This window comes from Argiope bruennichi, chromosome 8, assembly GCF_947563725.1.
Source record: "Argiope bruennichi chromosome 8, qqArgBrue1.1, whole genome shotgun sequence".
In the NCBI taxonomy this organism is placed as follows: Eukaryota; Metazoa; Arthropoda; class Arachnida; order Araneae; family Araneidae; genus Argiope; species Argiope bruennichi.
The window spans coordinates 107,553,514-107,571,259 of record NC_079158.1 but is presented as its reverse complement, the minus strand read 5'-3'; the positions used below and the strand labels follow the sequence as shown (position 1 = coordinate 107,571,259).

The 17,746-nt window shown below is 31.4% G+C and overlaps 1 protein-coding gene across 1 annotated transcript; it reads right to left on the bottom strand.

Annotated features, from left to right (window-relative positions):
- Nucleotides 1–11,474: 11,474 nt before the first annotated feature.
- On the bottom strand, nucleotides 11,475–16,780 carry LOC129980716 (uncharacterized). The gene is made up of 3 exons (XM_056091098.1): nucleotides 16,552–16,780; nucleotides 11,558–12,706; nucleotides 11,475–11,480 (listed from the first exon to the last, which is right to left on the bottom strand). Exons 2-3 carry the CDS (start codon nucleotides 12,626–12,628, stop codon nucleotides 11,475–11,477), a joined length of 1,077 nt encoding a protein of 358 aa, XP_055947073.1. The 5' UTR covers nucleotides 12,629–12,706; nucleotides 16,552–16,780.
- Nucleotides 16,781–17,746: the final 966 nt, after the last annotated feature.

Sequence of the window (17,746 nt, the reverse complement as noted above, 5' to 3'; positions counted from 1 at the left end):
TTGCTTAATTTTTAATTATATGAAATTTTAAGATGAAAAGGTGATTTTAATCTAATTACATAAAGTTTAGCTAAACGCTGCCGAAATTATTTAAAATTTGAAAGAAAAACAGAAAATAAAAGTGGAGTTGGTTAATGTCTCACGATTGCCTAACAATCAAAAATCCTCAGTTTTCTTATTTGATCAAACGAACGAACAAAAAATGGTTTAAATTTGATAACTATGAATTGTTTTGAAAACCTTTTTTAGTAGTTTGCTAAATTGAGAGAAAAAAATGAATCGTATAAATTTAAGGTCATTAAAAAGATAAATTATTGTTCTTTAACAAGGTGCAAATGTGATTTTGCCTTTTTTGTGATGTAAAAATGCCATTTTTTTAAAATATTTCACTAGCTATTGGCTAAAAAATACGAACATTATCTTAATTTTCAATTTTTAATTAAATATATTAAGAAAAATTAATTTTGATAGTTAAAAATATCGCCATTTATGAAATGTATTTCAGAATGTCGCATAAAAATTTCAAGGGCTAGTTTTCCCGTTTAGAAGAAATTCTTGGAACTGACATGTATTTTCTGCTTAATATTATACATTATTCCTTATTTAAATGCTCTTTGGGCAGATTCGATCCAATCTTCAAACATTTAAATATTAGTTATCGCAAATTATTACTGATTACAAAGGAATATTTCTAAGCTGAGCATTATGCTACAATTATTATTGTTATTATCATTTGTTTTTCATCATATTTTATTTTACTTTACATTCAATCATAGTTTGAAATGCCGGGCCAAAAAAGCAGTTATTTTAATCAAAATTTTAAATTTTTTAACGAAGATTTTTATTTAAGCACTTATCATAATTCCTAGTATTAAGTACCTAAAATAACAGTTTTGATCTGAAATAGAGTTCAGATTGCCATTCATATCGCAACGATTGATTATTTTGAAAATCGTAACAGAAAGATACATTTTCTGTTTCATACTAAGGATTTCATATAAGCTCTGTATCGTGTTTCAAATTGCAGATTTCATTTTGGGACAATATTTTTTTCAGCAACAGATATCCAGAATTTCGAATAAAATTTAGAATAATTTACTGTCTCTAATAAATAGGAGTATTTAAATACAGAAAATGAAAGAAATTGGAACTTTCATTTCGTATATTTTGAGGCTCAATTCAGGGTTTGAAATCTTCGAAACATTTTTTAAAGTTCGATTCAGTTTTCTTGGCCTCCGCTTATTAAAATATATCAATCATTGAATTATGTGCGTAACTTATTTTTTATTTTATGTCGTTTTATTTAAAACAAATACCAGCAATTAACGCTATTATTTAAAAAAGCAACTTTATTTTATCGTTTGCTATAAAATATTTTTTCGCGGATTTTTTTAAATTCAACTTTATATATTCATAAAAATTATATCAAAATAATTCAAAATACATGGGGAATATTTTAAATCTGAATTTAATTAACTGTAAAAACTTCAATTCATAATAATTACGAGATTAATTTTCCTTACTCTATACTGCAAAAGCCAATTCTACAGACAGACGGATTTTGTAAAAATGTCATAAACTACTTTTTGCAAAATAAATTATGATAATTATTTAATTATTATTATTAAGGTTAAGGAAAAAAATCTAACATTCATAGCTCTAATTTTTTTTTTTTTTTTTTTGTATTTAAAAAGGCATAAAAAGAATTTTTGTGTCATTATATGCTCCGAAGTTATTGTTGAAAAGGATTAATTTTTAATTAAAAATCTAATTAAAATTGAGAAAAGAGTTTCGTAGTCAGTACTAACCTTAATTAATAACCTAAGAAACAATTACATTCGGAAGTTCTAAAATCCAAGCTTTAGAAAGCACTTCAAACAATTTTCATACATCAGCAAGTAATAAACAGCATTTCATCTTAGAAGCCTTATCAGGTTAAAATAATTTGTTTTAATGATTGCTGAAATTCGAGACTGTTAAACATTGACCATTCGGGTCATTTTTCCGCTTTAAAAATTCGCTGCATGTTTAACAAATGTCGAATGTATCCTCTTATTATCTTTCAAAAAAATGCAAAATTTTTGTAGAGCTTACATCAAAGGCAATGTTTCAAACGCTGCACATTGTTTCACTTGGACCACTATCAATATTTAACACTATTTATATATATATATTCTGTCTACAGCTACAGGAGCAATGGTACGGTTGTTTTCTTAACTATCACATAGATATCTTTCTTATCAAGTACTTTGAAATGTAAACTAACACGATTAAATCTAGATTGTATGTGCACTATTCAATTGGTTTCGTTTTACTTAAACTATTTTGAGACTCTAAAAAAATACCAAAATAAAGAAATTATGTAAATTTTTTTTAATGCATTTTCTTGGGAGTAAGCTAAAAGGTAGAAATATTATTTTATTTTAATGCATTTCTAAAAAGTGGCCTTTATATTTTAATTATTTTCTGTTATTAGGCCTTTAATATAATGTTACAAACATTATGGAATCGTGCGATCAGTTTTGTTTTATCAAAAATTATTGATAGATGATGTCATTCGTAAAGAATCAAAATTTCATTAAATGAATTAAGTAATTATAATTTGGAAGGGGGTTATAAGGGGAGTCTCCCTTTCACTTGTAACTGTTAGATTCTATACAGCCAGAAATTCATTACATTGCAACTTGCCTTGAGAATACACGTCGTAGGGAATGAATAACAAATGTTTTTAGAAGTTTTTTTTTTAAACACAGCGGCAACTAAAGTAAACAAGCATTAGAAAATAACACTGAATCCCCAAAATTGGTATCCCCGAATCTTTCTCGTATATCCTCCAATAAAAGTTTCATCCCCTTTCCTCCGCATAAAATTGCAGATTTTGATTTTGGGTAAGGCCACGAATACCTAACGTGGCACTGGTGAACGATAGTTAGGAAATTAAATTCTTTTGCGTGAATCTAGCATGTTTATTGAATCTATGACGGGAATATTTCGACGCCCTTTTGCCGGCCACATGACACCAGAATCTGACAAAGATCTGCAATTGTAGATACAACATCACATACAAATTTTATTGATATAAGACATTGAATTCATGAGTAATTGTGTTCACATGCACGCGAAAGTACAGAGGGACAGACGATCAAGATTTGGTTCCAAGATTGATAAGTATCTATATTTCAGATGTTAAACAATGTGTGCCAAAGTTTATCAACCTTGCGCTTTGACTTTTGTAGTTATAGAGTTCACTTATTCTCGAACAAGTGTATAGACAGATTAACTATGAATGGATTTTGCTCAAAATTTGATAAAAATCGACACATTTGGTGTAAAGACCGTATTCTAAATTTCATCCTTTTAGCTGAAAGCTGTTTTAAGTTATCTTTGTCCCAGACAGACAGACATACGGACATTTTCCAAAAATATGGTTTTGGAATTCTGCATGGTTTAAACTTTAAAAATTCGTACAAATCTGGATTTCGAATTTTTTGACAATTGCAGTTACTTTCTAGCTTACTGAATACACGAGGCAGTAATGAATGTTCTTTGCATGCATTGCGTATGTAATTTAAATGTCATGCAAGAATGTTTCAAATCAATTACTAGCTTATTCACCAGGAACGCTGTATGAATGAATTATCTTATGTATAAATAATGAATTATCGTATGTATAATTTGATATTTTTGATTCTTTCAAAAAGGTATTTTCAAGCATCATAATTCTATAAACATAAAAGTCGTGTTATTTTAATAGCCTTACGCCAGTTTTGCTTATTAATGACATGAACTGTTGTGTATATGAACTGTTCTAATGAAATCAATTGTTATTGCGAGATTATCAAAATGCCTTATGATTTCATATGATATAATCACATGGTATCATAGCGTAAAAATATAGCGCATGGGTTATCTATCTTCCTTCAAAATATACTGTTATGAGTCATACTTAAATGTCATGCCAGAAACCTTCATTATATACTTTTTTGGTCAATTCTAGCGGGGGTGTGTACGGAGAAAAGAGTCCAACAAGACCAATAACGGATAAAGTCAATTTTTTCTACATAGTTAAAGCACTAATTCGGAGTAGCAAAGCGTAAAAGAAGTAAGCATAAAACATGACTAACAGCAAAATGCAGGTCACAAGCAGAAGAGCAGTAATATGCAACCGTAACAATACAAGGAGCTCAGAGAACCCGCAGGAGAGAGACTTCGTTGAACTATTCATGAATCTCGATTCGTCTGCAACTCTCAATTGACTTAATACTGACTGCTTGGAGATCCGTCTCTCGGCTTTTTGTATTTTCAGTGACAAAGCATAGGAGATTCTACAAAGATTGTAAAAACTCAAGTCCTAATGCAGGTACCGCCAAGATTTTTGTAGTCTTTAATATCTTCGATTTTTTCGCAAAAGTCACCAGATGCATCTACATGTGACTTTACGGACTTAGCGGAATTGAAGTTCCGCGACAATATTACGAATTAGCTTAATTATAAAATAATCAAACTTTCAAACCTCATCTCATTGACATTTGCAACAATTCAACATAGAAGAATGTAAATAAAGCGTGAAGTTGATGATCCGATAAATGATTTTTATTCGTGCTAAGCTTCGTTTGCACACATAAATCAGTCAATTAAGTCATTAAAGAAAACAGTTTTACTTGCTTAGCGCCGAAACAAAATATTTGGGTTTGCATTTCCGAAAACAATGCAGAATAAAAGTGCGGGAATATTTTTTAACTCCGCCAGGTATTACGTACAGTCGTAATACAGGGTGGACAAATGTAAAAACTCTAAACATTTATAAAACCCGAAAAATTTAACCAAAATAAAAAACGCTTTGCAGGTTTAGCATTCATAGGTGGCGGAATTTTTTTTTAAGATAAGAAATTTTTTTAATCCGATAGATGGCGCTGGTAAGAACGACTCAGTTGGAAATATGCAAATGAGACAGGTGAATATAAATAATTACGCTCTTGAGAGCCAGTTATCCTTTGCATGCCATGAAAGTAAATAAGGATGGAAAGTGGGAAAGATAAAGCTTTATTGGGGAAGCTATTTTACCTGAATCGAAAATCAGCGACTGTTGTACTACGCAGATTCCAACTTCAGAAAAATATGAAGACTGGAAAAGGACCTTTAACACTAGCAGGTTTCATGAAGCTTGTTAAGTGATTTGAGAAAACTGGATAGCTGGAGGACGGACAACCCAAGTCTAAGGCAGACACGTTCGACTTGCTTTCAGCCCACATGGAAACATTAGCATCAGAATCCGCTGCAGGGACTAGCAGTGCACGAGAAGCTGGCAGAAGTCAAGTTTCCATGGCGTCCCCGGTCTCCAGATCTGACACCAGCAGATTATGGGGAAATTTAAAATCCAGGGTATATCGATCCCGTCCATTCAATTTGTTGGAATTGAAGGATTCAATCCGCCATGTACACAGCCGGACATGCTGCATTCTGCCATTGCATGATTTGTGACACACCTGCAATGTTTTATCACCTGTGGTGGCGGACATGGGGAATACAATTCGCTATAATAAATGAATCGGTAACATTATTTTTATTACTTGCGTGTCTTTTCTTTCACTTATTTACAAAACGCCACCTACAGGTGGTTTTTTTTATATATATATATATATTTTTCTTATCTTAAAAAAATCCCATGACTTATCGGTGCTAAACTTGCAAACCGTTTTTTATTTTGCTTAATTTTCCGGGTTTTACGAATTTTAAAAGGTTTTGCGGATTTTTTACATATCCTGTATATTATGTAATATAATATCATTTTTAATAATCTGATTACATTTGACTTTAAAGTGGAAAAATATCCTTACTATGAAAATAATTAAAACAAATTCATTTGTAGATATTTATTTAAATGTTTCACTCTGTTTGTCTCTTTGACTGAAACTCCTTTCAGCCAGTAAATATCCTAGTAATCCCAAACATGCAATCGTAAACATGATGTACAGTTTGACTGAAGTGCAGAGGAATTCACCGTAGAGAAATGGTAGCGCAAATCCAATGGAGCCGTACAAGTTCAAGCTTGAAAAGGCCGTTTCTTCCTCTCCTTGGAAAAAAACTCCATAAAGAGCTAAACGAAAAAAAAAAACTATTATAATAAATTTCTAAAAATTATTTACTTGCCTAAAAGTGTCTGTTCTTAGTTAACTTTTGTCTTATTCGTTGAAACCTACGGTACGCACTACAAGATAAACTATATACGGACACTTGGATTCAATTTTTTTTTACTTTCTCGTAGTACAGAAAAAGCATAGTAATCGCAGAGAAATTCGAAAGCGAGATTTTGACGAATTTTTGGGGAAATTATCCATCTGCCTTCTGTGATATAGATGACTTGACGATTGAAATCTGGTATATGATCTTTTTGAAAAATGCCCAGATTATTGAATTTTGAGTAAACTCTGCTCAGCGGAATTCTGTCCTATTGTTCGAATATAAATTAGTGCAATAACAACAAAACCGAAGTGTTGACATGAAATAAATGAATTCTTTTTAACTTATTGAACTCATAATGCCATGGGCAATTCATTATGTGATATTAAAATTACAAATAAAATAATAAACCGATTACATATTGAGCCAAATCCAAAAAAGTGTTGATCGCTCGAGGCTCTATATTTTCAGTATTATATGAGCGCGATAGCTCAAAAACACAATGAACTGATATATCACATCTGGCATGAGATTTTGTGACTATCATTGTTTTTGGAATCAAATTTTTATTTGAATCTATTTTATAAAATTGATCTAAATAACACATTTGATTCGTTTCGATTCATCTAATAATTCACGCTAAATTTAATACTTCGCGATTATTGTACGGAAGTTCCATGCAAGGCTTTCTCTGAAATAGCACCTTCATTAGAACGTATGCGAGAAAGTTCAGAAAGACCACTCCCTCTGCTCTTTTTAGTATAGTTCATGTATGGGAAAATTAAAAGGGTTTCACTGAGGGTTTAAATTCTTCACATCATTTTATATAAATTTAAAACTTCAAGAATGCTAAATAAAAATTATTGTTTTCCATGGAAGACTGTAAAATATAAAATAGACATCACATTCATCTATCATACATTATAATTATACTTGTATACAGGGTGATTCAAAACTTATCGTTCAAATTTCGTGGGTTGGCAGGGAATACGTCAGGAAACCGACTTCACACAGGAAGGTATGTCCGCAAACGTTATCTGCATGGGCAAAATGGACAAGTCAAGTGAATACAAGGAAACAGTACATTTAAGTAGTAACGAATGTGACTTTTATTCCAACAAAGATAAATCACAAGTTAACAGTGGGTTCAGTTCGTGCCATTGATACGAATACAGGACTCCCAGTGCCGTTGTATAGACTGCCCAATGTCTGAAGCGACCACTATTCGTGCAACAAGGTATCTTTCACCGTCGACGGGGATCTTGTATATATGGTCTTTCATGGCCAGGCACAAAAAGAAAATTACGGACGATAAATCAGGTGACCTGGGTGGCCAAGCGATCGTTCTGCCGATCCATTGAGCTCCGAATGTTCTGTTCAGGTAATAACGCGCAACAATTGTGCTATGGTCTGGAGCTCCGTCGTGCTGATATCACATATATCGACGGATATGCCGCAGGCATTGTCCGTAATACGCTCGGGCGTTTTTGAAAATGTTCGATGTTCGATGCAACGGCGCTGGGAATCCCATGTTCGTGTAAACAGTCGCCAATTTGATCAAATATTGTGAAGCACCAACTGGTAACGAATGTACTTTACCTTGTTGGAATAAAGGTAACATCCGTTACTACCACTTTACTCTGCTCTTTCATAGTGTCCACTTCACTTGTCCAATTTGTCCATGCAGATGAAGTTTGAGGGCATATTCACTTATGTGAAAACTTTTCCCTGAGATATACCCTACCTTCAAACGAAATTTGAATGATGAATTTTGAATCACCTTCTATAGGAATTTCACTTCCGTCCAAAGCATGAAATATGCATTGACCATAGGATGGCACCACCGATAAATTGCCAAGTATATCTCAATTTCATAAAAAAATTGGGGTAAAGTCTCCTTAAAGGTTAACTCTTTCTAGTTACTACAGTTTATATCATTTAAAACATCATACTCACCTTTCGTTTGAGACTGAAATATTCCACATAAAAAACCAAAAGTTCCACCTGCCAGGTAGAAAATAATGGGTTGTTGGGCGTCAGGTGTCCACAAGTAAAGCAAGACGAGACTCACTATGTTAATAATTTGACCGCAAATTAAAACGATTCTTCTTCCTAACTGCCTGGTCAGCAGACCGGAAAAAATGGAGGATAAAGAGGCAGCGACACCGAAAAAAACAGAGACCAGTCCGATGCGTGAGGTGCTCCAGGAGCATGCGATGTATGACTGCAAATACACAAAATCAGAGATTAATACAAAAATAGAATAACATTTTTTTCTATGGAAAATTTTTCAAATTTTAATTATTCTTTTTAAAATAAATTATTCTTGATTTGTTTGTTCTTTTAAAAAGGGGAAAATATTCATTAAATTTATACATAACACTCCCGAATATCCACCCTTATGTAGCGAAAAGGCAGGTCAAATAACAAAAATGTCGGATAAGCCAGAGTTCTACGAACTCATTTCATTGCCCACCAACACCAGAAGACAAAGTTTTTACACCAAAACTCAATGTTATAAAATGCATTTTCAAAATTCTTATTGAGTACTAAGCTTCCATTTATCTCAATGTGAACGTAGCCGCTGCCAGGTGAATCATAGAAGCAGTTGCCAGAAACGAATCGAGTTAAAATAGAAGGCTCTGTACTGGTAGTTTAAATATGTTTATATACTGCACTGCACGTTTCAGGAATTTATTAGAAAAAAAGTAAGTTAAAGGATATAAATTGCTCACATTTTAACATAAATTTTGCAACGACCAAATTAAATGTAAGAAACATAAGTGAAATAATAACTTAAGGTGTAGGCCTAATACTTAAGAAAATTGGCTGAAACTGATTTTATTACTTACTGTTAAATGATAAGAGACAAAACTTGCAGTTTTTAAGTTTTGATACATCCTTAATAGATTATGAATTAGAGTCCTTGCCTTCCTCATTTAAGTACGATAAAAGAAAACTAGGTCGGATAGTTGCGAGCGGATACTCGGGAGTGTACTGTATTTAAACTGGCGGGTTTGGTATCCCCACATCCTTCATGAATACTCTCTAAAAAATGTGTTATCCCCCGAGAACGCTTTGCATGGCACTTGCAAAAAATAGTGACGAAATATTAATTTTTGGAGAGAATTTAAAATTTTTACTGAATCTTTCCTGTCATCCTTAGAGAGTCTTTTGGCGATAAATGCCTGGCATGCATTTTGAGGTATACGAAAATCGAAATAAAAATACTAAAATCGATATAAAATACGAAAACCGAATTAATAACGTTTTTCACATTCGATTTATACAAAACTTGATACAAAACTGAACTTATAGGCATAAAAATCCCATGCCAAATTTGATACAAAACTGCACCTACAGTCACAAACATACCATAACAAATTTAATACATTTGAATCAACGAGTTAGTCAATTATAGCGTTTATTAGTTTCTGGCTTTGCAGACCGACAGACGGTCAATCCATTGTTGTATTTGCCTCAAAATTTATCCCCGCTTTAGATGTTAAATATCTGTACCGTTTTGTATCTATCTACTCTCTTAATTTTGAAGTTATCGTATAAATTTATACACAGCAGCCGGACAGACAGATTTCCCCTGAATGAATTTTACTCAAAATTTGTTAGCAGTCCACAAAATTGGAGTAAAGACCAAATACCAAAATTCGTCCACCTATCTCACATAATTTTTGAATTATTTTTGTCACAGCTAGAGAGACAGACGGACATTTTCCAAAAACGTATTTTTCGAACTCAAGGAGGTGTAAAACGTTGAGATTCGTCCAAATCAAGAGTTCTAATATTTTTGACGATTCCTATGCTCTGTCTGTAAAAAAAAATGTTTTTATTCTTGAAATTTTTTAAAAATAAATTGATTTAACTTAATTTATTAGAATGTTATGTATAGATTTCGAGTAAACTAGGTTGATTTAGACAAAAAAAGTGCCATTTTTGAGCAGTTCGAAATTCTTTGAAAACAAAAATTCCTTTCGATAAGAACAAATTTTTTTATAACTATTTAAATCTACATAAATTTCAATTAATATAAATATTCTGTTTTGATCGGATCTAGCTAATTCAAATTTACTTCGGTCTCATTACTTTCACTTAAAGCAATTTTTTTTAAATGTATTAGGATGTCCCAAAATTTTCTTTCTAATCGCGCAAAAGATTCTGTTTTTAAACAGGTATGTCACAGGAGACGAAAGTGGGATTTTATATGGAAATGTGCAAAGTAAACACACTTGGTGTAAGGACAATAAGCCTTCAACTGTTGCAAAGCCGGAATACACCTCAAAAAAGTTCTTTTGTTCATTTGGGATTGAAAAGGCGGAGTTTTCTACGAGCTCCTTCCTCAAGGTGAAACAATAAATTCTGCAAAATACTGTCATCAACTGAATCAGTTGAAAGCTGCCATAGCCAGAATTAATGAACCGATGAGACATTGTTTTTCATCATGACAACGCGAGACCACATATCGCATTAGTAGTAAGAGAGAAGCTTACGACTAATGCATTTCGTCAAATTCATGTTATAATATTGAAAATAGATTTTATGCATATTTTTGAAAGCATTGCTTGCTGTACTTGTGTTAGAAATATAGATGTCTATTTTTACAGACTAACCTTAGATTAGAGATAACAACTGATCTTCCATAATAAAATCGCTATTTTAAAGACCATTTAGCCATTTAGGTGCTGGTTATATTAATTATTTTAACCTTCCCAATAAAACTATTAAATATTCAACAGGAAATAATACGAGGGTAGCAACATAATTCGGCAGATTGGGATATTTTACCGCATCCTACATATTCTAAAGATCTCGCTCCATCGGATTATTACTTCGTTCTGTCCTTAAAAAATACTCTTCACGATAAGCGCTTTAAATCCATCAGCTGAATAAAAGCGAATCTCGAGGATTATTTCTTGTCCAAAGCACAAAAATTTTGGAAAGAAGACATAATGAGTTCCTGAGAGATGGGAGAAGGTAATAGAGCAAAAGAGTTCTTACATAACAAAATAAATAATATCTTAAACAGTAAATATTGTGTATTCATTTCCTTTTAGATAAAAGAAAGAAACTTATGGGACACCCTAATACTTTCATTCAAATCCAATAAGAGCATTTCTTGAGCTTTAAATAAATTCAATATCAGATTTAGTAAAAATGGGGAAATACAAATTCATTAAATTAAATAAAATGTACTTTAACATACCTTCGTGAAATCGGCGACATAAAAGGCGTGAAGCATGCTGGAACAAATGGTAAACAGTATTATAAGAAATTGTTCTTTATTTCTGATGAATTTAATGGTGGCAAAAATGTGATTCCACGATAGAGTCATTCGTCTTTTAGATTTTTCCAAGTGATCCACAAGTAGCCATATCAGTAGTACAGAAAGGATTCCACAAGCAAAACACACGCCTGTGTAATATTGTCTGATATTTGCAGGGACTTCTTCTATTTTAGTATCAACACACACTTGGTCAGTATTACAGAAATCTGCCCCACAAGAACAATTTGAAATTTTATCATAGTTATTCACACGTCCTGAGGCAAGCACATAGAAACTGATCAAATTACTCCAAACTTGTGCAGAACAAAATACGAAACCATGAAGGCTAAAAAACAAAGAATTCACTGAACTAAGAGATTTGGACTTTTGATTATAATTATTTTGAATATTTTTAATTCCTTGTAACTCGATAATATCTCGTTCGGTTTCCTTAATGGACTGGATGGCGTCAAACGATTTATGATCAGTGATTATTTCGGAATTTAAGTCTTCAAAACCTGGATCATATTCTGTTATTTCTTCGAAGGTTTTTTCAGAACATTGTCGATTTGATTCTGCTTTACTTCCAGATTCAGAACGTTTATATGATGGCAGATATATTGGTGGAGAAAGTTCTAGAGAGTTCTCACAATTTTCTTCAAAGTTTAGACCTTCTGTTTTTTCCATGAAGTCTTTTCCTAATAATTCTTTTGTTCCTTTTGTATTAGGTATCACAAGATTTGTAACGTAATTAGGGGATTTGTCTGTAAGGCCTCTATAAAGGACTGAGCATTCATTAAAATATGTGCACTGAGCTCCCCAAAGCAGTGCGCAACCGATGCCAATCATGGCTGCTGATGGCACAAGAGTAATCCATGAAGGATAGAAATTTGATGCAATGTAAGGTAAATATAGAATCATGCCCACAAGTTGGGCATTCTTAGTACCAAGTTTTCTGACTAGGTAACAAGAAAATAATAATGACGATATTCCGTTAGAAAGGTATAGGACAGCTTGAGCAGCGGTGCCTTTCTCTTTATTCATCGTCGTTTGCAGCATGCCTAAACCACTGAAAGCAGTGAACAACAAAAGGAATGATACGGATATTACAATCAAATTTTTAATGATTCTTAATTTGCTGAAGTTTGTGTTTTGTTGAGGGTATTCCATGCTTGGGTAATTGGGTAATTAAGACTGTGAAATGTTTCTCAGAATCTCTTGCAGCATATGATGAAATGGGGAAAATGCCTATAGATAAAAAAAAAACACATGTTTAAGCATTTGCGATCGTAGAATAATAGAAAATTTTGTTGCAATAAATAATTAAAATTCATTCACTGGCTGATTCATTTATCTTTACTGGTTATTAAAAGAGAGACTTAACTGCATTAAAATGGTTCGTGTACACAATCAATAGAAAAAAATGCAACACGACTTTAATATCTATCACACTCTGAAGCTTAAATATATCTTTGTGGAGATAAACATGAACATCAAACTATATATTAGAGATGAAATTTAACCACACGCAAACAGTATTCCTAGAGTATCAAATGATCATCTAAAACGGCTAGTTTGTAATACATATTGTTACAAATCTGGGATGCTGCTTCCGAGCATGGTTGGTTCAATCACTGGAAAGACCATTTTACGATCAGCTCTGCTGGATGCTGATCGGATACCGAATCAGTGGTCTCAGCGCTTGGCAACAAACTTGGCGATTTGGGGATGGATTTGGCTACATTGGCGACAAAATAGATAATACTGGAAACTTCCAGAATTTTAGCGATTGAGCCAATAGGAACCGAGATAAGCCTGATTGATCTAGAACCTTCTCTGTCCGCCTCCGGGAACTATAAAAGGCCGACAATCTCAAGCCGAAATCAATCATGGAAAGACTATACGACCTAATAATAGCCGCGAGGAGACTGTGGAAAATCATAGGCGTTTGGAGTGGCAGTAGAGTGAAGTTAAATAGATTACCTCCTCCTGCTGAATTCTGTCCAACCGCGTTGTGTGCTGTTGTTGTTATTACTATTTATTACTACTTTTGATCTACTGTTTGATGTAGTGTTTTGATATGTGTTTCCTGTTTTCGTCTCGGTTGTGTATTTATTGTATTATGTCTTCATGTTCAATAAACTTCGTTGTTTTCTACTGAGGCCTATTGATTGTGTGTTTTTTCATCGAATAACAAATCGTGAAAAGAAATCCTTAATTATTCGCAACAATATGCATACTTTGAAGTTCGGTAAAGTCCTTTTGCTTTGCGTTATAATTTAAGTGGTTTATTTCAGAGAGAATCTAGGATTCCCATTTTTTATTCAAAATTAGTTGTAATGTCTCACAAATTCTTCAGCTTTGGAGAACAAAATTCACACTGATAAACGTAAATCAACCATCTGCGTGGGAGCGTAAAGTACGAACAAAATTTTTGTTTTGTTGCATATGTGGGAAAGACCTCGGATCGGATTTTATAAACAACACAGACTGATAAAATGGGATTTTGCAATTTCCGCTTTTTGCACGACAGACTTTTCTAACAAAATCAATCACCGGTTTTCAGTAATTCATTCATCCATTAGAAATTGCGTGAGATTTCACTAAATTTTTTGAATTCTATATAGAGAATAAAAATTGTAGCTACTATTCTACTAATAATAAAGATGAATGTGTCAATGTGTGTGTGTGTGTGTGTGTGTGTTGGCGCATTACAAGCTAAAATCTTTCAGCTAGAACACCTAAATTTTACAGGAGAATTGATTTTGGAGAATAAAAATGTGCATCTCAGAGCGCCCTTGTGAATTTTTTTTGTTAAATTTTAAGTAGAATTTCTATTAATTAAAATTTAAGCAGATATTTGGCATTTATATTGCCATAACGTTCTACGATATTATTGTAGAAAATTAATTTTTAACCATTTCTAAAACTTTTAAAAATTATCTTTTAATTGATACCAAATTAATTATGGTTGAATTCTTTAGTTGAGGTTTAATGAATTTTTAAACATATCTTAAGTTATTTTTTAAGAACGTTTATTGCAAGATTTAGAAAAATGCCCAATTATTTCCATTGTTACAATTGTTATTTTATCAAGAATTTTACAAATGTTACTAGTAATTAAGATATAAAAATTCGACTAGCTTTCATTATTAAATAGATTTCGGAAGCCTATCTTTAAAACCTTTTCGGGACGGGAGGCTTGTATCCTGCATGTACGTACAGGACGAAGCGTACGCGAAAGGATTCCTCCCACAGAAGAGAGGTTTTGCGGCCCTAAGCCAAAAATAAAAAAATTTATGTTCTAACATCGTCAGTTTTTCTACCTTTTTAGGCTGTTAGTTCATCTATAATATGAGTTCATTCTTCCTTTGATAAATCGCGTTTTCTTGTCATCATAAACCGAAATCAAAGCTTTCCGCAATAAATAGAAAAGTGCGCAAAATATATCCAAAAACTACGGAACATACACAGAATTCAAGGAAGAACCCAAAAAGAGTAGTTACGTTTAAACAGTAATAACAAAAAAGAAAAGATTTCGGAGGGAGATCAGAAACACGAATGATTCTATCAAGTGGACAGTTACACAACCCAACTCTGTTTTTTTACATAATTCTTACCCCCGCCCCCTCGCAACAGCTGATGAAGAAAATACCAAAGGCTGAATATGAGCAAACTGAAGGTCAGGATACTAATACTATAATTATGTCAAAAGTAATGGGCACAGGGATCCTTTTAGTGGCGTTTAAAAATTATTTCAGTTTAAATTGCACATATGCATCACCGTCCCATGAGTTCGATTTCTAGAAATTCACGGGTGGTAAGCTCCGCTGTGAGAGTCGTTCACTGGTGATACATATATGTCACGCCTGTTGGGAAAAGATTAGTAAAGTTTTTTAACCTTGGAAATCAAAGTTGACCTCTAACTTCAGAAGTATAGACTGCTAAAAAAATCTATAGTTTCTTAAAATAAAAATTATATCTTTTAGTTTGATATTTTTCTTTTTTTATAATAGTGCACATAATTTTTTTTATTGAATCAGAGAACTTACTTCAATGCAACTTCAATTTTGAATGATTCTTCTTTCTGTTCTTATAATTAAAAAAAAAATGTGCTTACTTCTCGCTTAAACTTAATCATAAAATTTTTGCTGAAATGACAGAAAACCTGAAAGGCATATAATTCAATGAACAAGACTATATATAACTTTTGAAATAGCTCTTATAAAACTGATGAAATCATATGATTAATTAAATGATATTTCTTAATGATACGAATGATATTAATAATGATATATGAATGTTTAATATATAATATATACAGATTAATATTTGAACTAATATTGATGATATGAATGATATTAATATTAAATGATATTAATGATGATACATTAAATGATTATTAAACTCCGAAGTTTAAAATGAGTTCGCTATTAATATTTATTTAGCTATTATTTACTACTGCATATTTACGAAGCCATATTCACGATTCAATAGATTTCTGTTTAAATTTCTAAAAGATTATAAGAAAAATATTCTATGAATAAAGTTTTACATAATAAATTTTAGTAAATTCATTAGAATAAGAAATATCGCTTGAAAATAGCATTGAGATGCTCATGTTTTGGTAGTTAATGTGAGGTAAAACTTGTTTTTATTATGCAATAATATTCGATGAAATCATGAAGAAAAAAATGTTCATATTTAAATTAATTTTTAATTAAAAATTTAATAACAATTTTAAAAAAACTTTCTTAGCAAATATATACTTTCTAAGAAATAATTACATGCAGAATTTCGAAGCCTTAAGGTTTAAATTTTATAGCATGCTTTAAAATTTATTTTTCAAATCCTGCAATTTACTGATAGTATGCCAGTATATAAATATTTTTATATTAAAATAATTTTTCAAAGACAAATACTAATAATCTGATTTAAAAAAATCAATCTGTAATCTGCTTATGATTAAACAAAACATTGGCAATTATCGCCAGATTTTTCCACATGTAGCTTTCAGTGTATATTTCAAAAACATTCAATACAATATACCCTATTACAGCTTGTTAAAAAAAACGAAATCTTTAAAGACTTACATTATGCGTAATGATTCAAATTTTCCGCATCGTTTCAATTGCAACAGCGACAACGTTTAACACTTCATGTATAATTTAAATCTACTGGTTATGAAAGTTTTTCATAACTGCCGCATAACTATCTTATCGAGTACTTCGAAATATAAACATATACGATTCGATTCAGATTATTTGTGCTCTTGGTTTTTTATTTGATATCATTTGAATGAAAAATTATGTCTCATTTGCATTTCAGAAAATGAAAATATGAACAAGTGAGAAAACAATCTTTCAGTCCTTTTCCAACTTCTTCTCTTTTTATTTCAATTATCTACTCTTTGATCTTTAATTTATGATTACCTTAATATAAATAAAAGTGATTGTGGCTGCATATATATGTCTTCTCTTAAACAAGTCCATCGAATTCTAAAAAATTTTAATTCCGCGGATCATAAAAAGACGTTTGGGAAAATAAAAATAAAAATTTCGGCATTAAAAAAAATGTAAAAACTTTTTTTGAGATATAACAATCGTATGGATAATCTTCTTAAAAATATTTTTAATGACAAGCTCTTAATTGCTGAATTTACGATTCTTTCTCTTCAGATTCTGTTATTTTGTATTTATTATGCAATTTAGTATTTTTTTTGTTATATTTATGGTTTTTATATTATATTATGATACGATACTGTGAGGGTGATTTTTGTTCGAATTTTCTATGTTTAGAACTGCTCAAATAAATTCTGTCTTTTTTTAAAATGTTTTAATATTTGGATAAAAGATATTCTTCAATAATGTTTTTTAAAAATTAGTTGGGGGTTTGATTAAAAATTCTCAAAATAACAATACACCGTACAACCACAAAAACTTCAGGATTTAAAAAATGTTAATGCTTTATTATTAATAAACTATGTAATTGTTACGAAACATTCATTTATATATTCTTATTTTTCCACATTAATAAACAAAATTTTAAGGAACTATTGAATAATTTTAAGCAATTAGAATTAATTAATAATTTTAAATATCGTTAAAAGAAAGTAAAAATCTATGAAAAAACAGTACATATTGACATACGAAGACACCAACGAAAAAATCTATTTAAAAAAAACCATATATAATATTTTTAATGATAAATGTTAATTTTCAAAAAAATAACATTTTAATATTACAGAAAATATATTTATATTTTTTGCAAGGGGTGTAATTGAGGCAT